Here is a 23372-nt window from a genome sequence, read left to right as displayed (position 1 = left end):
AACGCCCTCCTAACAAAGCCTATACCATAGGTACAATACAACAATCTCCAACAACAACACTATCCAACGCCTCGCAATGGAAAAAATATAGCTTTTTCAATCAAAGAACCCAATCTCAGGGCTTTCAAGTCCAGCAAGGAACTGTTCATGCAACAAAGTCTGTATTATCATGTAATATAACCATCCTACATACTGGGGATCTGAGTAATCGGGTACACAGTAGCATTATAAAATTTAAACCAAGATGATCAAATGCATGGCTTTTATACTGGAACTGTTTTTAAATACTTTTGATACCTCTTTTTTCTTTTTTGTCTTTTTTTTTTTTTTTTTTTTTTTTCGAAAAAGAAGTCATTGCCCTTTAAAAAGTTTGCAAGAAGTTGCTTTATTTTTGAAGTTTTGACCGGAATACTAGCCGATAATGATTAGATTTATCACACTAGTAAAATAAATTGCGTATTTTTTAACACGACTTGCTTCGATATGCATGGGCCTTCTACTTCACTGTCTGTAAGGAATACCTGTTATACTACCTAAACCAACCAGGCATCATTAATATGGGAATAAGAACACCAATAACTCTCAATAAGAGAAAAGTCGAAGGAAATGCCAAGAGAGCTAGAAAAGCAGCCTCAAAAAAATCTGCTGATTTGAAAGACATAGTTATAGGGCATTATATGCGAGTTGCCCCTGAAACATTTGACAAAATGAAGTACTTTTAAATTTGCCATGAATAATGCCCATATCCGCACCTCCAAGAGTATTAGCGAAATGATAAGAAATGCAGACACAAATACGCATATGTAACGAATTGTTCTTCTGAGTCCAGCCTCATAGAGCGGCTCTAGCTTTTAGTTAAACGCAAATTCGGCTGTACTCAGTACGATGATATAGAGAATTTAAAAGCAAGGCTCATCGATGCTTACAATCAGATTTCTGTTACTAATATCCAAAGCTTTACCAGGAACTCCTTTCATGTGTTCGATAAGGATTTGAGATGTGAGTCTATTTAAGATGTAGTGTGCATCCAATTAAATAAAAGAATTATGAAAAAATGCGTCAATATACTAACAATCCGTTGCAATATGTCCGTAAAAAAGAAGAAAATGTAGTTTGATTGAAGTGAATCTCCCGATTAAGAAATAAGAAAGCCATGATTTGTCTTACACAACCACAAATTGGTACAAGAAGCACTACAAGTTCTTTTTTAATGCTTGCTATTTGCGTAGAGCAAAGTGTGCAACATACACCGGAGTTTGATCAAATTTGATCCTGATTTGGTGAACATAGAAGAAATTAAATCAAACTATAGTTACCAAGCAGAAATAAATAGATGACTTTATTTTGCATTGTATTCAATATAAATCCCTAAGACTGTATAAAGTAGCATTCATTGTACATAGGACCATGCAAACGCTATATCAGCTTTGTCAAAAGCTTGTTTCATGGATTCAAAAATATATGAACTAATGTCGTACAAGTACTAATTTCATTTCCTGTATGCTTTCTCGTTTCTCTAAATTACATTGTCATCAAATGATACAAAGGTTGCTAGAGAACTATGGTATGAACGATCATCATGCTGAGGGTATAACGCATATGAATAAGAGAGATAGAGATAATCATGAAAAATTGAATATTATATCAAATCTATCCCCATATATCCATTGTTACATCGAGCGGGGCACTATATTATAGCTTTTTCTTTGTTATTTTTATGATTGCTTCCATTGTAGTGCATGAGTGTTGGAAATTACTCATACTCGCACCGTCCAACTTGCAGACGACTTATATGGATCTCTTTCGCTAAACTGTTGACACTTTTTATTCCTGACAAATTATTATATTATGTAGCTGGTCGACGTACTTATGGTAAAATAACTTTGCTATTTCCACATTTTCAAATACTAATTCAGCTTATAAAAATAGCTTCATGCATTGCTTGGCGCGAAAAGATTGCTTTATTTTTTTTATTTATATTTTCTGCTGCAGCATTTTGTTTTTGGTTGGAATATGTTTCTAGTTTCGTTTGCTCACCTAAAAAGCTCTTTGATTACCGTTCTTTGTTTTCTAATGATTCTAAACTGTCAGCCATTCATGGCTCGGTAGTTGACTGGTCCGACTATTCCTCAGAGATGGCCGATTTTGTGAATCAGTATCCACATCAGGACTTATCCTTAGATTTTCCAAAGTTTATGTCACTCAGTCGCCCAGCCTCAGCAACCAATTATGACGATCCTGTATTAAATGTTTGCATACAGGATTTTAACATGACTGCTCAGGCAGATGCTTGGCTAAAGTATTATCTCACTATCCATCCTGGATATGACTATCAAAACAATACTTTACTTCATTGCCCGATGCCTGGTAAACCAAATATAACAGGAGCGCCTTGTTTTTCCACTATGAATGGGTATAAAACAAAAGGAGGTAAGAAGAAAAAAGCATTTTGCTATTCGTAAATTTTTAATTGTTGTTCCACTAACCTTCTTTCACAAAAGTGGTATTTTATGATTCAATCAATGTCAAAAGAGACTTTAATGCTTTACCTTCAACCTCAAATAGTACCAAGCAGGCTTTTGTTATTTTAGATGGAAATGTGTTGGATGTCAGCTCATATCTAATTGGAGTTAGCGATGTCGTTGCTGTTTCTTCTCAGTACAACTCGCGGTCATTTGCAATGGATAGAATGTTTCTTCCACTCGATCTCACACTTTATTTGTATACACATCTCGGAAAAGATATTTCAGACTTTTTTAAACGCAACCTGACAGAGAATCCTGATATCTATCGTGCCTGTATCACAAAGCTATTTCAAGCAGGTGTTTCGTATACTCCTTTAACTTGCTCTCAAGTGAATCCTGCTCTATGGACTACAATGGGCTTCGGGCTAGCTTATTTCCTTATAAAATTCAATTTAGCTCAATTAGCTCGTATACCCTTTCTCCAGAAAACCCTGTTCTCATCAAATCCCGAGTTTTCTTCTTCGTTCATCTCTAAATCTCAAAAATGGCCACATGTGATATTAATGGTTCCATGTTTTGCTGAATCATCACAAACGTTAAAACAAACATTTGATAATTTAGCAAGATCGAGCTATGACGACACAAAAAAACTTCTTTTGTTTGTGTGTGATGGTGTAGCAATCAATGCCGAAGCTAAAAAGGAAACATATAAGTTATTACTTGAATCACTTGGTCATAGTAGTTACATGGAAGAGCCTGTGGCTCGATCTTATACGTCTTTGGGACAAAACACTCGACGGATTAATTATGCTAAGGTTTACTCTGGATATTACGAAACGGGTCGTAATCGTGTACCCTATTTAGTTATTGTCAAGATAGGCAACCCTAAAGAACGACTTCAGAATCATCCTGCTCCTCCTGGGAATAGAGGAAAAAGAGACTCTCTAGTCCTGGTGTTTAGTTTTTTGGAAAGATGTATGAACTTAGCAAATAATTTGATTACACCTCTGGACTATGAAATCTTCAACCAGTGTTACAACGTCTTAGGTATTGATCCCCGTTATTTTAAATACCTCATGTTGACAGATGCCGACGTTCAAGTGCAAAGTAATGTCGTTCATAAGCTTGTTTTGCGTTTGGAACACGATCGCAAGATGCTTGCTGTAAGCGGTCATGTTAGACCAGCAAATCCAGAAGAAAATCTGACTACTATGATTCAGATATTTCGTGTCTATATGGATTTCTTTACTGGATTAGCATATGAATCTTGTTTACATAGCGTAATGACTTTCAATGGTGGTTTAGTCATGTTTAAAATATGGGCTGAAAATGAAAATTCATCAAAGTACAGGAAAAAGCAACAAGTGGCTGAACATCATAGATTAGACTCATTAGTCAAAATGCCCAAGCTGAGCGACGAAATTATCATTATAAATCCATTTGACGATATAAATTCCATTGACGATGTAAATAGCATTGCTGCTGTAAAAAGTACAGTTCATAGTACACCCGCAAAGAAAACAGCAGTAGCAAAATTGCGTCCTGAATCACACTTAAATCTATTTTCAAATCCCAGCATTAAAGCATGTTGTGTTCATCCAACAGTCATTCGAGGGATTTGCACTGCGCAACCTAATACAATGCACATGCAAAATGTATTATTACTAGGCGAAGAGAAGTATCTGTCCATCGTTCTATTAACCTCAAACCCAGGATATCAACTTGGATTTGAACCTGAAGCGGAAGGCTATGCAACGCTTCCAAGCAGCTTCTTTTCCCTGCAAGGGCTTCAAACTCGAAACATACGTGCGTCATTCCATATCCAGCTTGAAATGAATCGTGTATCATGGAGGTTAGGCTTCAGATATTGGCTAATATCTTCTTTCGAGTTGACTGACAAAATATTTTCTTTACCAATGACTATATATCTTTATATCATCTTTGCGAGATCAATTCAAGGTCATGGTACGTCATATACGCTCATTGCTTGTGCTTTTATTGCTTTGATGGTATTGCATATGCTGGTATTTCTTATGAGATGTCAAGTCAAATACACCCTATGGCTCTCTCTCTATTGCATTCTTGGAGCTCCTATATATTCCGTCTGGTTTCCGTTAATAGCTTTATGGCAAAGCGATTATGCAGGTATCTGGTATGACATGTGGCCAACTGCATCTTTACAACCTCGAAGAGCACGAACGCATGGAATACTTGAGTGTGAGGATAGTTTGCCTGAAGAAATGGCGACTAACAAGGAATCAAATGAAGAAGAAAGCGAAGTAATGAGATTGACATTAAGTCACTTTGATAGTATTGAAGTACAACGACAACGTCAGGAGGCAGAAGCAGCTTTAGACTCCAATTTTGTAGACTTTTCAAATGATAATGATAATCAATACAAACATAAATTAAATCATAGATTGCATAACAATCCAGAAGTATTCACTGATATTAGTTCTCCACCTTTAGCACAGGTTAGAGAAGGTTTACACTCGACACGTTTAGCGCAGACACATGTGCTTACACACACCAATAAGCGTAACTATCACAGGTACTCTAAGCAGGGTGCAGCTACTTCAAAACCAGAAAATATGGAATCCATAGCAAAAGATCCATTTGATGATAGGAATGCAGTGACAAATGATCCTCTCAAGAAATTTACAGAAATACATAATTATCACAAGCCCAGTTATTCCCAATCCTCCCCTAATACCTATGAAGCAAATAACGATACCCCCGTAGAGAAATGCAATCAAGCCCAAAAAAGACATTGGATAACGGAACCATGGGAAACCAATGATGCGAGTGAAACAAACAGTATGATATTATACAGCGATGAAGCTTCCTTAAACGACCGGGGTTCAATATTATCGTTTGTATCTGGTACATTTTCCATTGACAATGATCATGATACTGTGGTTCATCAATCGCCCCTCCACAGACTTGATCCTTCCGCTGATTATAGCACACGGTATGGCTTACCAGAGGAGGGCAGAAGAAGAGCTGTGCATACAAACCTTAACGTTATGTCTGTACGTGATAATGTATGCCACCAAAATAAAACCCATATACATAAACGGCCAATATTGAAATACAAGAACAGCAGTTTTGATCAAAACACATCATTAAACAGCAAACCATCATCCAGCACACTTACTCATCAACTTACGCACAGTAGTGATACAACTATCGAGCCAAGAGAATTGTATGAAGTGGAATCTTTTATTTTTAATGAGATCAAAAATTGCTTGCAAGAAGCAGACCTTGATTCGGCCACTATGGCTGAAATAAAAGAGTACTTGATCGGTCGTTATAAAAACAAAGTAGATTTCAACAAAGAATTACTTGACTTCATTGAAAAGAGTGTACGAGAACTCACATGGGGTCACTGATAGACTTTACTACATATACCATCATCAACTTGGTTAATCAAAATAAAGGATTAATTTACTGTTAATGACCATTTATTTAGAAACCCCATCTCTCAAGGATGACTACTCAACTACCGTCAAAGAACGAGTAAAAGCTATAATCATAGCTTTGATGCAAAGCTACAGGTGCTATATACCACAAAATGTTCAGTTTTATGTATTTTATATAAGCTTACATGTTTAATATCAAATGCTTTATTCATAAGGATTTCAATGAGGAGTCATTAATGCAAAGCCTGTTACAAGTATGAGCTTTACTAAGATACTTCGTCAATTACAATTAGCTTTTGTATGTACTATATATTGCTATACAAAGACATCCAAGCTGCATATTTGTAGTTAATACATATGAATAAAGAAAGCCCTCTCAGAAATAAAACAAGAGAAACGAACAGAAATGATAGAAAGACAAAGGCCATAAAAATCATACGTAAAAGTATCGCACGTGGAAATTTTAAGAGCGGGTATTATTTGAACCAAAGGAGTGTTTCAAAAAGTAGACATTCGAAACTTATTAAGGATAAAATAATAAAAGTCTTAATAAATTGAATGTAAAAATACTTGGACGAAGCTTTTATTTGGAGCTGGTATGAACAAAAAGTACATTGGATCACTCAAAGACAAACTCGTATCCGTCTTTCTAAATATGTATCAACTTACTGCTAAAGCGCAAGAATTTATTAGTTATTATAGTCTTATAAAGCGAAGACAAATTTACTGAATGTAAATTATATACTATGGTTTATTAAAGTAGTATTTAGAAAGATCCTCATCATCATCCTTCGATAATTCGCTGGAAAAGGTTCAGCAGCCAGTATGATATGGCGCTTACTAATTTGTGGATATAACTACTCGTTGAGTAAATATTAATCAAGTAGATATAGATTATATCCTTGTGATAATGAACTTATTTGTGCATTGTTTATTTTTTGATGCATTTTATAAGTCGTTAAGTAAGGAGTTGATTACAGCATAAAGTCCCCATTGATTTTGTAGAGGTCAGTATATTCTTCAAATAAGAATGGAGAGAAGATGCTTACGCTTGCTCTAGAAACCGAAAAAAAAAAGTTTTCTATTTTCAAGATCTTAGCTATCAATACCAGACAGTTGCTAAGGCTTTATTACGTTAATTTATGTTAAAAGTAAATTCACAAAAAACTATTAACTGAAAACAGTGAGGAACATCTAATAATTATAACTTGATAACTACTGAGTGGTTAATTTTATAACCCTTCAAACAATTCAAACTTCTAAAATAATACACAGTGTTCAAAGTCATTTAACTTATTAACGTTCTGTCTTGTAATTATCCATATAATACCTCATAGGTAAAAATATTCCAAGCTTTGTAGTAAATTGCAGCGGAAAATTAATACTAGGAGTACAAAGACCTTAAAAAAATTGACTGATGGCGGGTAAAAAAAACATCAAAGAATCTGTTGTATCGATGCCTTTGATTCAAGCGAGGCTTTGCTGTAAAGTTAAAGTAAAAATCATTAAGGCTGATATACAACAAGAAAAGGCTTCTGAACAAGATCAAGCTAAGACTTAAAAAAATGTTTTTATAATTAGTGTTCAGCGACAATAGCTTTGGAGTTACTTGGCAATGTTCTGAGTCAATCATGCTGACGTGATATACGTTCTCCTTAGATTTTAAATGAAAAGGCGCGAGAAAAAAAACTAGAAATTCCAAATATAGCAAATGTGTAGTAGTTTTGTTAAATTAGTTAAACTCATCTCGTAATGGCTGGTTATACAGTGCGGTAAGTGGTAAATAAAGTACAATCAGGCTTTTTGTTTTTTTGTTATTTTGTTTTTTGTTATTTTTGTTTTGCAATCCGTGCTAAGTTTGATAATGTCAAAGAAACCTGAGGTAGAGAACTGAGAGGAAACATCCTATGGATTAGCCTTGTAGTAAACGACTGTTGTTTTCTTTGTGAATCTTGAGGATTTGCCTAGTAGCTCTTGCTACTACTTCCTGAGGCCAGAGTTAATGGTCTTCAAAAATAAATTTCCAGTGGAGTTGCCATAGAGAGAGCAGCACAGAAGCGATGATATCCAAGTAGGTCACAGAGAGTGAAGGAGCGACTTCAAGGTCAGAGGAAGGAGGGAGTTGAATGAGGCTATAAGTCAACTTGACAGGATCAACGAAAAAGCGAGAGGAAATTGTTTACCAGATTTCATGTTTGAAGGGACAAGACCAGACAAAATTTTGTCCGTTTCGAAAAAAACAAATGGCGATTTCAGAAAAATAAATGGCGCCATCAGCTGCCTAAGTATGCATCGCCGTCTTTGTATGCCTGAAGCAATAGCTGACCCTATATCTTTCCTTTTGAATATGCTTCAGCCACGCACATTTGTTCCCTCTAGTATTGCTCTGTCCTGGACCTGTCGATGGCCCCGTTATATGTTCTATCCTCCATGAATTAGATCAACTACAACACTATACAACCACTCCATACAAGAAACCTCATGGCCAAAAACTAATTGAATGGCTGAAACAATTTAACTAACTTCGTATGCTTCTCTATGCATCCTACTTTCCTTTCTCATTTTTTACCCTTGAACCTGAAGGGGTTTTTTCTAAACATCAAACCTCCAAACGGATTGATCTGGTCCGGGCGGACACTTATTTGTTTTATTTTTTTATTGCTCAATTGGATCTTTAATAAAATATAACGTTTAAACAAAAATGTTTGGCGCTTTGTTATGAAATGGTTTTCGCTTTCGAAGAATTCAATTTTTCGGTTTCTTTATCAGATTGTCGTGATCGTTGGGCGGCGTCGGCTTGGCATTGCTTGATGGACTGATGGTTTGCAGATGCGATTGAAGGTTTCAAGTACGCGACAAACGCGAGGCATATCCACAATAAGTTTAGTTAAATCATCCAAGCAGCTAGGAATCTTTGATTTTTTTCCAGCTCGTACATGACATAAAGTCCTGTTGATGGCAAAACCAAGATATAAAATGTAACCTTCCATGTTTTGTGCATCGAGAGCATTCTTGCAGAATATACCAACGCGAAGTAGATCCCGACAAATCGAATAATTGTTACCACATTGCGCAGCTGACTTAGCTTCCCCATAGCCATGATTCGACGCCCATGTCATCCCATGTAAACGACTTATACATATATCGGGACGTTTTGTTGATAAATCTTCATGCTGTCGAGCTTCTAAAGTTAGTTCATTAGTCCACCATAGGTATATGCCCTCGTCCGGATCGTCAAATAAACCAGATAAAAAAGGATCAACGTATCGAGTGCTAAGTTCAAATTCGTTGGCGTCTTCTGCAATCGGTACGGGAGGAAGCTTCCAAATCAAATCGATTATGCAATTTTTGAACTTGTTTTCATTTGTGGGGAGGTCCAAATCCAAAAGATGTGCAATCGCTTTATCTCGACTAATTACTCCCATGGTAAGATCTTGAGCGATGCCGATCATGCTGGTAGTCGTCTCCATTGACATTGGAAGCTTTTTAATGCCATATTTTGTCTCAATCCTATTGATGGTTGCCTTGAGGTCGTGATTGCTGAAATAGGGTGATAAATCCTCTGGGTACTGATTTCGTGACAAGAGCAAAACGTGGGTGGCTGCCATGGCGCAGTGGATGTGATTTTCGAGTGATAGTTTCCATTTGTGTTGACATAATGAAAGCTGCAGCTTATGAAACGCCATTGTTGCATCGAAGTTTTGTACCAACAAATGGTCATCGTGATCAAGAGGCGGAAACGATAGGCATAATGGATCCAGCAACTCAGTTCCAAGGGCATTGCTTAAGCGACGTTTGTTAGGCTGTTCTTGGCTGTTGTAGCTTTGTTGTTGCCTTGTCGTTGGCTCTTCCTGCGATGTTGTCGGTGATTGTTCTGGTAAGGTTTCTAAATGGTTGGCATAATAATGGGTCTTCAACTCGTCGATTTCCATAAATGAGCGATGCATGCAGGGCAGCCAAAGTGCTTCTCAATGCCATCGTGTGAGTTGGTAGCCTTAACATAGGTATATTCATCATTATCATATCGTCTGATTCCTGTTATTCGATGTGGCAATTGTATATTGTGCTTTTGCATGTGTTTTCGAAGGGATTGTGGAGTGCTGTATGTCTTTTTACATTCAAAACATTGGTGTAAAATAGTAACAAGTTTTGTTTTACTCGCCATAGTAACTACAGTCGTTCCACTGCCAAAATGAGGATTTTACAAAAAAAAGCACGGACTTTAAAATAAATTTGGGGGGATTTCTAAAAAAAAACATTGGTTGTTTGAAGTTAATTTCGCGGATTGCGAGCAGCTGATTTCGCAGGTAAAAAAGTATGCATATATTAGACTGGTATGTAGTTTAAGCAGTTACCAAATTGGTTTTTTGAGTGCTGGATTATGTTTCGAAGATGCTCAATAGGAACTTCATTTGCAGCATCAACAATTCTATCTTGCAATGTTTCAGTATCTTGGAGCTTTTCACGTCGAACTTTACGCTTAATCAATGCCCAGAACTGTTCAATGGGGTTGAGTTCTGGTGAATATGGAGGAAGAAAGACGCACTTGTAATCTCTATTTCTCTCATTGAGCATATCTTCTATTTGTTTATGGATTGGTGCATTATCCATTATAAAATAGAAACATCTCATTTGATCATATTTGTCTAAAACATTTAAAGTTTCCTGAATAAATCGCATATAGTGGTCAGCAGTTGTGTCTTTTGGAGCTTCTTCGTTAAAAGCTTCAGGATTTTTCCTTTTTCTACCTCCCTGAACTTTTCTTACTTTTGGAGATTGCTTTGGTACACGAATACTCAAGTTTACCACTCCTACAGATGATATAGCGCCGAGAATAGTATGTGAAGGTGCTTTTGTTGTAGGAGTAGTGGTTACTGCCATTTGCCCTCTAGGTGCTCATGCTCTACTTGCCATCATATTAATATCGAAACCAGCTTGATCAATAAAAATACAGTTTCTTGAAAAATTCATATCCGTATTGTTCCACTTGACGACCCATTCGTAGCGTTTTTGAACATTTTCTTTGCTTGTTCTTGCCTCAGGCCAGCAAGTAGTTTGTTTCATACTAAGTTTACACTCATCTCTCATAAATTCGTGCACTCTGGACTTTTTAATCTCGAGACCTTCAAACTTGCTTGTGAGTATCTCGACAGCATCTTGAATGTGTGCATTTGCATTATCGTCAAAAAACTCAATTAGACTTTGTTTATGCTCCTCCTGCAATCTAGACTTCGGTCTGTTTTGGCGATTAGATTTTTTTTTTCAAGAGTGAAAGTATCTGGATTCTCCTGTAGTTTCTTCCACCAAGCATGTGCAGTGCTTTCTTTGACAACAACTTTTCGGGCAGCTGCAGCAACTGACATTACATGTTGGATCTTGTAATGAAAAAAAAAGTTCTCTTGAAGCAAACGTATATTCCATGTACTTCTTTGAAGACCCTAAGTTTAGTTTTCATGGTAATATCTTCGCTTTCTTCAGACTGCTCTTGATCTGGTAGTGTATTAATTTTTTGATCAAGGTAAGAGTCGAGATTAACCAACTGCTTTATAGCAAAAGGATCCAGCTTTTCATCTACAATGTCCATAGCTTCATTCCCATTCTCATCGTAAATATTTCCCTTGCCATCTTCTTTGAAAAATACTAGTTTTGACATATTGTATCTTGTTATAATAAAAAGAATAACCTGAAATCAGCTGCTCGCAATCCGCGAAATTAACTTCAAACAACCAATGTTTTTTTTTAGAAATCCCCCCAAATTTATTTTAAAGTCCGTGCTTTTTTTTGTAAAATCCTCATTTTGGCAGTGGAACGACTGTAGTTACTATGGCGAGTAAAACAAAACTTGTTACTATTTTACACCAATGTTTTGAATGTAAAAAGACATACAGCACTCCACAATCCCTTCGAAAACACATGCAAAAGCACAATATACAATTGCCACATCGAATAACAGGAATCAGACGATATGATAATGATGAATATACCTATGTTAAGGCTACCAACTCACACGATGGCATTGAGAAGCACTTTGGCTGCCCTGCATGCATCGCTCATTTATGGAAATCGACGAGTTGAAGACCCATTATTATGCCAACCATTTAGAAACCTTACCAGAACAATCACCGACAACATCGCAGGAAGAGCCAACGACAAGGCAACAACAAAGCTACAACAGCCAAGAACAGCCTAACAAACGTCGCTTAAGCAATGCCCTTGGAACTGAGTTGCTGGATCCATTATGCCTATCGTTTCCGCCTCTTGATCACGATGACCATTTGTTGGTACAAAACTTCGATGCAACAATGGCGTTTCATAAGCTGCAGCTTTCATTATGTCAACACAAATGGAAACTATCACTCGAAAATCACATCCACTGCGCCATGGCAGCCACCCACGTTTTGCTCTTGTCACGAAATCAGTACCCAGAGGATTTATCACCCTATTTCAGCAATCACGACCTCAAGGCAACCATCAATAGGATTGAGACAAAATATGGCATTAAAAAGCTTCCAATGTCAATGGAGACGACTACCAGCATGATCGGCATCGCTCAAGATCTTACCATGGGAGTAATTAGTCGAGATAAAGCGATTGCACATCTTTTGGATTTGGACCTCCCCACAAATGAAAACAAGTTCAAAAATTGCATAATCGATTTGATTTGGAAGCTTCCTCCCGTACCGATTGCAGAAGACGCCAACGAATTTGAACTTAGCACTCGATACGTTGATCCTTTTTTATCTGGTTTATTTGACGATCCGGACGAGGGCATATACCTATGGTGGACTAATGAACTAACTTTAGAAGCTCGACAGCATGAAGATTTATCAACAAAACGTCCCGATATATGTATAAGTCGTTTACATGGGATGACATGGGCGTCGAATCATGGCTATGGGGAAGCTAAGTCAGCTGCGCAATGTGGTAACAATTATTCGATTTGTCGGGATCTACTTCGCGTTGGTATATTCTGCAAGAATGCTCTCGATGCACAAAACATGGAAGGTTACATTTTATATCTTGGTTTTGCCATCAACAGGACTTTATGTCATGTACGAGCTGGAAAAAAATCAAAGATTCCTAGCTGCTTGGATGATTTAACTAAACTTATTGTGGATATGCCTCGCGTTTGTCGCGTACTTGAAACCTTCAATCGCATCTGCAAACCATCAGTCCATCAAGCAATGCCAAGCCGACGCCGCCCAACGATCACGACAATCTGATAAAGAAACCGAAAAATTGAATTCTTCGAAAGCGAAAACCATTTCATAACAAAGCGCCAAACATTTTTGTTTAAACGTTATATTTTATTAAAGATCCAATTGAGCAATAAAAAAATAAAACAAATAAGTGTCCGCCCGGACCAGATCAATCCGTTTGGAGGTTTGATGTTTAGAAAAAACCCCTTCGGGTTCAAGGGTAAAAAATGAGAAAGGAAAGTAGGATGCATAGAGAAGCATACGAAGTTAGTTAAATTGTTTCAGCCATTCAATTAGTTTTTGGCCATGAGGTTTCTTGTATGGAGTGGTTGTATAGTGTTGTAGTTGATCTAATTCATGGAGGATAGAACATATAACGGGGCCATCGACAGGTCCAGGACAGAGCAATACTAGAGGGAACAAATGTGCGTGGCTGAAGCATATTCAAAAGGAAAGATATAGGGTCAGCTATTGCTTCAGGCATACAAAGACGGCGATGCATACTTAGGCAGCTGATGGCGCCATTTATTTTTCTGAAATCGCCATTTGTTTTTTTCGAAACGGACAAAATTTTGTCTGGTCTTGTCCCTTCAAACATGAAATCTGGTAAACAATTTCCTCTCGCTTTTTCGTTGATCCTGTCAAGTTGACTTATAGCCTCATTCAACTCCCTCCTTCCTCTGACCTTGAAGTCGCTCCTTCACTCTCTGTGACCTACTTGGATATCATCGCTTCTGTGCTGCTCTCTCTATGGCAACTCCACTGGAAATTTATTTTTGAAGACCATTAACTCTGGCCTCAGGAAGTAGTAGCAAGAGCTACTAGGCAAATCCTCAAGATTCACAAAGAAAACAACAGTCGTTTACTACAAGGCTAATCCATAGGATGTTTCCTCTCAGTTCTCTACCTCAGGTTTCTTTGACATTATCAAACTTAGCACGGATTGCAAAACAAAAATAACAAAAAACAAAATAACAAAAAAACAAAAAGCCTGATTGTACTTTATTTACCACTTACAATGGTGTACGCTTTGCGGCACCTAAATAACATCCTCCTTTTACAAAAAAAAAAAAAAAAAAAAAAAAAAAAAAAAAGAAAAAAAAAAAAACAGACAAAATTTACCAGCCGCACTGTAGCTTGTAGCATCCCAACATCGGGAATGTAACATCTTTTTCCCTAAAATAATACCATGATCATGTCATTAATAATTTGATTTTGGAAAATCGACCATTAGTTTACAATGGCTCATAATGTGGTTCTAATCATAGCATTTCTACAGAAAATTAGTAATAATTTATGAGAAGTATTTTATGCTTGTAACTTTTATTTTAAATGAAATCCTTTTGGGGATGCTACTCAACTCTCTGACCCAAATGTTGTGAGTTTAAAAATTTTCCAGTAGTTTTCCCTGTCTGATCTGAAAAGATGCTTTGATCCGCTACCGTACTATACCACACCAAATTATCGGAAATACTACAAAATCAACACATTACAAAGCAGTGTACATAATCTCCTCCCGTTACTTACCTTAAAAAAAACAAAAATCCCATTTTTCCACAAGGTTCAGTTTAATAAATATTTAACCATAAGTTAAAGAACCACACGATGGATAAATTCAGAAATGGCAAAATGCATCAAGTACCAAAGAAAATATTTGCAAGGTTTGCAAAACGAAAGAACATCATGTTACCATTGTTTTTACAATAAATTTATTAACAATCAAGCATACGCTTGCTTGCAGATAATGAAGTTAAAATAAATGATCGAGGAAATAGAATTATTATCCAGCTGTATCTGTGACCTGACCGTGGACATTTTACTTGTAGGACAAACTCGGTAAATCTCAAAAAATCATAGGCGGTTAAGCTTTGAGTTAAACATGACACAATGAAAAACACGGAACACCCTTCTGGTATGATCTAATGTTCATCTACCAGAGCTAGACTCCTTTAAAGCAAAGCCTTTCGATGGTTTCAGTTATTTTGTGCGATCTTCTACATTACCTTAACCTCTCCCTTTACCAAAGGACTAGTATCTTGGTGAGCGTTTTTTTAATCAAAACTTAGAATCCTGCAATATACATTAAGAGTCAACAAAATCAATGTATTTTATGAAGCAGTATAGTACAAATTACATAATTTTCTCCGTGAGCAAATTTCAGTACAACTTTATTTTCCAATGTACATTTAGCGCGGTTTGTCAGTTTATATAAAGTATTTTTGAATATCGTATTTTAATTAATGCAAAGTCAATCATTAAAAAATACTCTCCTTAATTCAATAAATTTAGAAAAAAAAAAAATATTGCAAGTCGCGCTCAATTAATGCTAGTGAATATACTGGCTTATAAATGTATACCAAGCGCTTATTGGCTACTGATTTTTTGTAGACCTTTTTGTTTTTGTTGAGCTACTTGTTACTGAAAATGAAAAATTGATCAGATTGGCACATCTATTCCTTTTATTGATTATTGTACTACTCTTGGTTTCGATCAATCTCCAAATAAGTCACATTCAGAAAAATAAAAAACGCGGGGTCTTGCTGTACGCAAACTTTTTTTCCTTAATATGGAATAGAGTGCAAATCTGGTATGTTGCTGAAAGATTATACTAAAACTCTTAGTTCTCACAACTGCAAGAATCCCAGAAATGGGATGTTATTACTATCGCTTCTTCATTGACCAGGAGAAATAAGATTCTGGAAAAAAAAAAGTTGAGTTTCATATAAAAGCAATGCGTATTTTCCCCCTTTTTTTTTGCACTTTGAAAATCAACACCAGAATTATAAAAAAAAATGTATATCCCATCTCTTTCTGCTATTGCAATCACAGCCTTGTTGGCTGCAAGTACAACTGTCCAAGTGGCTCAGGCTGACGTCGACCTTCTTTCTTGGGAGGATGCTTATACAAAAGCTAAGGTGTTAGTGGACCAAATGTCTCTCGAACAAAAGGTCAATATCACCACTGGTACACTATGGCAGCAAGGACCCTGTGTTGGTAACACGCACGCGATCACAAACCCTGAATTCCCCTCCCTTTGCTTACAAGATGCTCCTCTTGGTGTTCGATATGCCAATAATGTTACAGTGGGTGTTGCTGGTATCAACGCTGCCGCTTCTTTTGACAGAAAGGCGATCTATGACCGTGGTGTCTATATGGGTAAAGAATTTCGCGGAAAAGGCGTCAATGTCCAGCTGGGCCCTGCCATGAATTTCATGAGATCTCCGGAGGGTGGCCGTGGATGGGAATCGGCTGGTGAAGACCCTTTCTTAACTGGTGTCGTGAGTGTAGAAACGATTACTGGTATTCAAAGTCAAGGTGTTATCGCTACTGCCAAGCACTTTATATTGAATGATCAAGAACTCAACAGAACAACAGAATCTTCTAATGCTGACGATAGAACTTTGCATGAAATCTACCTTTGGCCATTCGCTCGTTCTGTTGAAGCAGGCGTTGGGTCTGTCATGTGTAGTTACAATTTAATCAACGACACTTATGCTTGTGAAAATGATTATACCATAAACACTGTTTTGAAAGGGGAGCTTGGCTTCAAAGGCTTTGTCCAATCCGATTGGTATGCCACTATGTCCACTGTCCCCTCCGCAAATGGTGGACTTGATATGGACATGCCAGGTATGTTTTTTGACCCTATTTTAGCATAATTACTTAGTGATTCTTTAGGTGATGTGTCGGGATCCGATAGCAGTACCTACTTTGGTAAAAACTTGACAGAGGCAGTTGAGAACAAAAAAGTCAAGGAATCTCGTGTTACTGACATGGCCACTCGTATTGTTGCTACCTGGTATAAATTTAGACAAGACGAAAATTATCCTGAAACCAAGTTAGACTCCTTCGACCTCGAAAACGCTCCATATGTTAATGTACAAGCTGATCACTATAAATTGGTACGCGAGATGGGTGCTGCTTCAACCGTACTTTTAAAAAACAATGGTATTCTTCCTTTGAAGAGTTCTGTCAAGAGTGTCGCTTTTATTGGAAGCGATGCTGCTGTTGATCCAAAGTAAGCTAGATTGCTATAATATTTATTTTTGATGCTTAACCAATTCCATAGTGGCCTTAATGTATGTGAAGACCAGTCTTGCGATAATGGAACTCTCGCTATCGGTTGGGGATCTGGTTCTGCCAACTTCCCATATCTTATTGATGTGAGATTGTATAAGAATTATTCTCTGTAGCCAACTAATTTGTTTAAAATTTAGCCTATTACTGGCCTTACTAATGCATTAGGCAAGGATGTTAGTTACAAGAAGCACTTGGATAACTGGGATGTTGATAGTGCAGCAGATGTAGCAAAGGATGCTGATGTAGCTTTTGTATTCTCCAATTCTGATTCAGGTGAACAATATCTCAGTATTGATGGTAACGTTGGTGACCGTAACAATCTCTCTTTATGGAACAATGGCGATAACTTGGTATGTTTTCATTGCATTTAAAACACATGCGAGGTGCCTAATCTATAAATGTTTAGATTAAAGCCGTTGCTGATGCTAACAAAAATACTGTGGTTGTTATCCATTCTGTTGGTCCAGTTATTATGCCTTGGGTTGATCATCCTAATATCAAGGCTATTGTCTGGCCTGGTCTTCCTGGTCAAGAATCCGGCAATTCTCTTGCTGATATTATTACTGGTAAAGTCAACCCCTCCGCTCGTCTTCCATACACCATTGCCAAAGATGCTTCCGATTACAATGCAAAGCCTAGTCCTGATGCCGATATTGAGTACTCTGAAAAACTTTTGATGGGCTACAAATGGTTCGATCACAAAAATATTACCCCTCAATATGAATTCGGTTACGGATTATCATACACTAGCTTTAAATATAGCAACCTCAAGGTCAGTGCTAAAAGTGATGGTGAGTCTTCAAAGGTTACTGCTACTGTATCTGTCAAGAACAGTGGCTCCGTCGACGGTGCTGAAATTGTTCAAGCCTACCTTACTTTCCCTGACAATGCTGGGGAGCCACCCAAGCTTCTTCGTGGATTTGAAAAGGTCTTTATCAAGAAAGGAAAGTGTGAAACTGTAAAGTTCACTTTAGGATCTACTGAGCTCAGTATCTGGGATACTGAATCAGCATCATGGGTTGTTCCTTCTGGCAAGTTCACTCTTCACATTGGTGCATCAAGTCGTGATATTAGAAAATCAGCTAGCTTCACTTTATAAATGTAAAAGTTCTTTGTATATGTCTAATGTACAATAATTACCACTGTGTATTAAATAAACTTTTAATAACTTTAAAACTTAAGTAAAAAGCGTCATCTTAAAGATGCCACACAAAATTCTTTAGGCAAATTGTAAACTGGTTCTGTAAACTCTTTGCATTTAACCCTTTGAAAATTTTGTCGTCTTGGATTAAGTTCATGACCTAGAGACATCAATGAATTGCAAGTTCTCCAAATTTAGCAGCTAAGCGTTTTTAGTCTTTTGTTTTAAAAATGAGAGATTGTACTTATGTTTGATGAATCTGCCATCATCAATCTCATCAAGTCTTGATTTAGCTGAGATACAAGAAAAAGCAGGATGACGTGATTGTATAATTGGGATGTTTGTGATCAACTCTCACAGATCTACAAGCGTACACAAGATTTGTACGAGGAATGGTTACATAATCTTCTTGAAACGGCAGCTTTTTAAAACAGGCACAGAGATTTCGAAACAAAATGCCTATCAATGAGTAAGAAGTCCATTTGAAAGCAAACGTCAGAAATTCAAGTACTGTAACGATAAGTGTATCAAAATCAAAGTTTTACTACAACAATTTATAATATATTCTGATTTTCAAGCAAACAAAGCAAATTATAACACTGTACTTCATAAGATACCAACCTTCACTAAAATAATAAAAGCTAAATTAAAATCTTTGTATATTTGACATAATTTAATTGAACACTGTACTGTTGATACTTATTGGCAGCGGAGAAAGTGATACTTTTAAATTTTCACTTTTTTTTTGTGTGGACTTTCTTGACGTGAGTGTCTAATGTTTCGCAAAATAATTGGAATATCTACAGCAAAGGGGTTTTCTTTTAGTCAGCCAAGAAATTATGCAACGAAGGTAGCTTAAACCACCTATCGCTGTATAAAATAGGGATACTAATATATCTTGCAGTCAATAGGTACACACAACGGCTTATTTCACTGGTAAGTGGATGGCATAAACCATGTTTACCAAGATTCATTTTTTTATATACAAAAGCGATGAAGCATTAGCAGTATATCTTCTTCGACAAACAAAAGAATTTAAAGAAGCACAATTGGTTCGTAGTCGAGATCCTAATTTACTATCCAAATGTGATGTTCTTGTTGATGTTGGTGGAGAATTCGATCCTGATCGATTACGATTTGATCACCACCAAGTAAGGAAAACATGATTTTTAACACCTTGTATTTACTTTTAATTAGAAAGATTTTTCCGAGAGTTTTATAGGAGGTGATATTAAATTAAGTTCTGCTGGATTAGTATACAAGTAATGATAATAAGAATAATAATAGAAGGTCTGTTTTAAAGGAGATGTATTCATAGATATTTTGGGAAAGAGATTATCAAAAATAGTTTGAGCCAAAGCTTAAATCAAACTGATTCTGAAAGTTTGGATTTGATATATAAAAAGTTATATAACGTACGTTTATGAAAATAAAAATAAAATTGTAATAAACTAATTTTTACTTAGGTTTTTGTTAGGCCAATAGACGCAATAGACAACGGTATACCTAGTACATCTGGCGGCATATTGTATACAGATTGCACTGGAATCACACACAGAGTGCGAAGGTTGAACCCACAGTGGTATGAGAAAAAATCAGAAGCGATGGAACTTGTGAGCCACACATTTGATTTCAAGTCGAATGACTGTCACTGACCACTATTTTTCAGGAACAATTCGAAAAGGCTTCTGTGTTGGTAGGTCAAGAATTTCATCAGCACTTGGATGAGATCATGATGAGTTGGATACCTTCAAGGCAGTTGGTCCAAAAAGCTTTTCAAAATAGATTCAAGCACCATAAATCAGGAAAGATGATAGTCTTGGATACTTTTTGCCCTTGGTCTGATCATTTATCAGTCATCGATACAAATAATGTGCTTTATGTGATATACCCTGCGACTGAACATGATTGGCGAGTACAATGTGTTAAAAAGCGTGGTTCTTTGTTTGAAAGTCGGCATCCTTTGCCTAGACGGTAAGCATAACCTGTTTAATCATTAGCAAACGAGTGCTCTAATTTTAATGTAGTTGGCGAGGACTGTCTACGGAAAGATTAAGGCAAATCACGAATTTAGAAACTGCGATGTTTGTTCATGCTTCAGGGTAAATAGGAACTGAGAAAATGAAAGAAGGCTGTTTCTAACTTGTTCTTATTTATAAATAGATTCATAGGTGGATGTAAAAACTATTCTGATGCGATGAAAATGGCAGAAATGGCATTAAAAACTGCTTAGATGATGCTGTATGTTTATGATTACTGTTCTTTTGAAATAAATTTGGGCTTTATTCTGTTTAAAAAGAAAATGTTTCAAGGAAAGCAAGTGAAACAATAAAAAGATTAAAAACCGTCTCGTCGTATGCTTGCTTTTTTTTTTTTTTTAAAAAAAAAAAAAAAAAAAAAAAAAACATGGAACAAAAGACGAATTTCGTGTTCATTTTTTTTATTCACAATATCATTACGGCTAGTAAGCTGCGGTCTCGACCCAAGATTGAAATCTAGGCTCGTTACAGGATGCAATTGAATGTTACTTTCCCATCTGCTGTGATGATAACAAGTGATCCATCATTTTAGGATAAATAAACTATAAATTTATGAAGCTCCAAAGTTCTTGTAAGCGTTTGCTTGAACAACGGTTCCTTCTTCCTTATAGTATATTGTCTAGTGTTATTCTATAGCCTTGTTCATAGATCATTACAAAGCAAGATGCATAGCTGATGTAATTGATTATGTTCCCAGCGAAGATCCGGTGCAACAATAAAGAGAACTCCGAATCGCACAACAAACTTTCCAGATAGAAATCCAAGGTGAGTCAAACCGAGGTATCCTATCTTGAACTGTTTAGCTAGAGTTGTCCGTCTAAGGAGATTCAGGTACAGTGTGTTTTATAGATTTCATTGCATAAATATCCGCAGTTTAGGAATCTCCTCTCCCTGCGCGTATCTAATAAACGTTTATGCAATTTCCTCCTTTTTGATACAAAGGATTTTATATTGTAACTCATTCCAGAATATTCCCTATCCTGTCTGATATCGCATTATAAAAATTAGCCCATTTTTTTTTCTTCAACAAGGACAGAAATGAATCATAATGAAGCGTAAAAATTTATATACACAAGGACAAGAATTTACATATTAAACAGATGTTGGGTTGCCATTGAATGAATGATCTGATGATTTTTGGCTTGAAATTAGGCTTGATACAGTATCATGAAGCATACTTGACACATTGCTTAAGCCGCTATGAAGAGGCGCACGCTGTTGCAGTAAGAGCACAGCTCTTGTTAGATCCAAATAGATTTCCATTTGAAGATCAATTTCCTCCAGTTGTAATTGACGGCCAGTGCTCGACTGGCAATTGACCTTTAATTTTCTTCTTTTTGGATGCTGCTCTTGTGAATCATCTTTTAAAAAAAAGTGTTTGATTCTTTGTCTTGTCAAATCATCCAAGTCTGTCACTGAAAGTAATTCTGTTTGTACTAGTGTTCCAATAAAACGTACGAGTATACGAAAGTTTAAGCGTAGTAATACACTATGTTGACGAATGGCAAGTAAAGTATTTTTGTTGGCAGAAGTTGAAGAGACGAATAATCTTCGATAGCAATGTTGATGATATTTTGTAGAGATGTTATACAAGTGACGGTTGATATGATTCAGTAATAATCTGTGATGAATTTGGCTAGTTGGTTCAGTCTCAAATAATGCAATCAGTGTAGAATATAAAGTGTTGATAAAAAGTGTAATTAATCCTCCCATTTTAGTCGGTTGAAACTCTTTTGAGGAGGTATTTCTTGGTATAATATCAAATTGCATATCTAAAAATATGTGATCTACAATAATCCCAAGTGTTTTATCAAGCAAAAAGTCCAGGCAAGGTTCCCAGTTTTTGAGTGGCGATCGATCATAGATTTCTACAGCCAATCGATTGGATACGCTTTGAAGGATGGCAGAATCAATGCTGTTTTCGTGATATCCATGCTGACTAACATAGGCTAAAGCTCCATAAATAAGATGGTAAAAACCATTCAACTGAGGCTTACTCAGCTCAATATGATACTTGTGCCATATAAGCTGATGCCCTAATTTCCTGCAATGTTGTGAACAATTGGACAAATACCATAAATCTGAAAAGCTTAAATATTCTGATATTTTTAATAACAAATCAAATGGCAAGTGCAACAAGTTATGTTGCGTTTGAATCAAGCTTGTCATTAATTCAAAAAAAAAAAAAAGATGAATAAATAAAATAAAAATAAAATAAATAAAAAAAGCATAAAAAGATATTCGAGACTTTGTTCATGAAGCAGACTAAACTTTAATTGGAGGGTATTTTTGAGTTTGAACAAAGAGGTTCCAGAACACGACTATTTCAATGCAAAAAAAAAAAAAGAGGCTTTCCTTTTTTATGCCGTTACTAAGATGAACAATACGATAGGAGCATAGAAAGTAAATGATTGATAACAATCACATTGTTTAAAAAAAGTAAATTATTGTCCTTTGAAGAGGCTGATCAATAATAATAAAACAAAGTAGAACGTCAAATGGGATAAATGATAACTTGTACTTTATCAACAAAGAGTTGGATGACTTGCTTTACAAAACTATTTGACATTTCAATTTTGAATATCATTTTAATAATAAAATATTCCAAATGAAATCAATCCTCATCATGCAGTTACATTGACTTCTTTTTAAACAATAGCTGCAAACAAAGAATCAAAAGGGCATCCAACATTCTTTTCTTTGTATTCAGCCATGAATTTAATTATTTGAGCAAGTTATTTGCCACATTTAGACTAGACTACAAGTTTAAATAATGATTACTGTACACAGCAGGGACGCGATCCATCAAGGTAAATATTTGACTCTGACTAATTTTACGAAAATCAGTCATTATACAAAATGAATGCGTTGGTGAGAAAGAGAGCTTATGTTTACCCTAAAAAAAAAACACATTCACGAATCAAGCATCGTGTGCTATTAATAACAGTTACTTTTTTTTTTTTTTTTTTTTTTTTTGTACAGCAATCAAACCTTGTGAAATGGTATTGTGTGAAACTTGCTGTGGA

General features: G+C 36.2%; 8 protein-coding genes across 8 annotated transcripts; 6 read left to right on the top strand and 2 right to left on the bottom strand.

Moving 5' to 3' along the window:
- Positions 1-557: 557 nt before the first annotated feature.
- RO3G_01989 (uncharacterized protein) lies at positions 558-1013 on the top strand (the record flags this gene model as incomplete). The annotated part of the gene is made up of 2 exons (XM_067656580.1): positions 558-712; positions 965-1013. The coding sequence occupies 2 exons, from the start codon at positions 558-560 to the stop codon at positions 1011-1013; spliced, it is 204 nt and encodes a 67-aa protein (XP_067512681.1).
- Positions 1014-2270: 1257 nt separating this feature from the next.
- On the top strand, positions 2271-4166 carry RO3G_01988 (uncharacterized protein; the record flags this gene model as incomplete). Its single annotated transcript, XM_067656579.1, has 3 exons — positions 2271-2430; positions 2592-3949; positions 4134-4166. The coding sequence occupies 3 exons, from the start codon at positions 2271-2273 to the stop codon at positions 4164-4166; spliced, it is 1551 nt and encodes a 516-aa protein (XP_067512680.1).
- Positions 4167-10213: 6047 nt separating this feature from the next.
- Positions 10214-10768, bottom strand: RO3G_01987 (uncharacterized protein; the record flags this gene model as incomplete). Its single annotated transcript, XM_067656578.1, has 1 exon — positions 10214-10768. One exon carries the CDS (start codon positions 10766-10768, stop codon positions 10214-10216), a length of 555 nt encoding a protein of 184 aa, XP_067512679.1.
- Positions 10769-11710: 942 nt separating this feature from the next.
- RO3G_01986 (uncharacterized protein) lies at positions 11711-13110 on the top strand (the record flags this gene model as incomplete). The annotated part of the gene is made up of 2 exons (XM_067656577.1): positions 11711-11957; positions 11990-13110. 2 exons carry the CDS (start codon positions 11711-11713, stop codon positions 13108-13110), a joined length of 1368 nt encoding a protein of 455 aa, XP_067512678.1.
- A 2768-nt stretch (positions 13111-15878) lies between these two features.
- Positions 15879-18265, top strand: RO3G_01985 (uncharacterized protein; the record flags this gene model as incomplete). Its single annotated transcript, XM_067656576.1, has 5 exons — positions 15879-16716; positions 16765-17104; positions 17156-17249; positions 17304-17516; positions 17573-18265. The coding sequence occupies 5 exons, from the start codon at positions 15879-15881 to the stop codon at positions 18263-18265; spliced, it is 2178 nt and encodes a 725-aa protein (XP_067512677.1).
- Positions 18266-19263: 998 nt separating this feature from the next.
- Positions 19264-19573, top strand: RO3G_01984 (uncharacterized protein; the record flags this gene model as incomplete). Its single annotated transcript, XM_067656575.1, has 2 exons — positions 19264-19458; positions 19505-19573. 2 exons carry the CDS (start codon positions 19264-19266, stop codon positions 19571-19573), a joined length of 264 nt encoding a protein of 87 aa, XP_067512676.1.
- A 338-nt stretch (positions 19574-19911) lies between these two features.
- RO3G_01983 (uncharacterized protein) lies at positions 19912-20540 on the top strand (the record flags this gene model as incomplete). The annotated part of the gene is made up of 4 exons (XM_067656574.1): positions 19912-19920; positions 19977-20281; positions 20335-20409; positions 20471-20540. 4 exons carry the CDS (start codon positions 19912-19914, stop codon positions 20538-20540), a joined length of 459 nt encoding a protein of 152 aa, XP_067512675.1.
- Positions 20541-21438: 898 nt separating this feature from the next.
- On the bottom strand, positions 21439-22059 carry RO3G_01982 (uncharacterized protein; the record flags this gene model as incomplete). Its single annotated transcript, XM_067656573.1, has 1 exon — positions 21439-22059. The coding sequence occupies one exon, from the start codon at positions 22057-22059 to the stop codon at positions 21439-21441; it is 621 nt and encodes a 206-aa protein (XP_067512674.1).
- Positions 22060-23372: the final 1313 nt, after the last annotated feature.

This window comes from Rhizopus delemar, genomic scaffold (genome assembly GCF_000149305.1).
Source record: "Rhizopus delemar RA 99-880 supercont3.1 genomic scaffold, whole genome shotgun sequence".
Lineage (NCBI taxonomy): Eukaryota > Fungi > Mucoromycota > Mucoromycetes > Mucorales > Rhizopodaceae > Rhizopus > Rhizopus delemar.
This window is presented reverse-complemented; position numbering and strand designations above follow the sequence as displayed.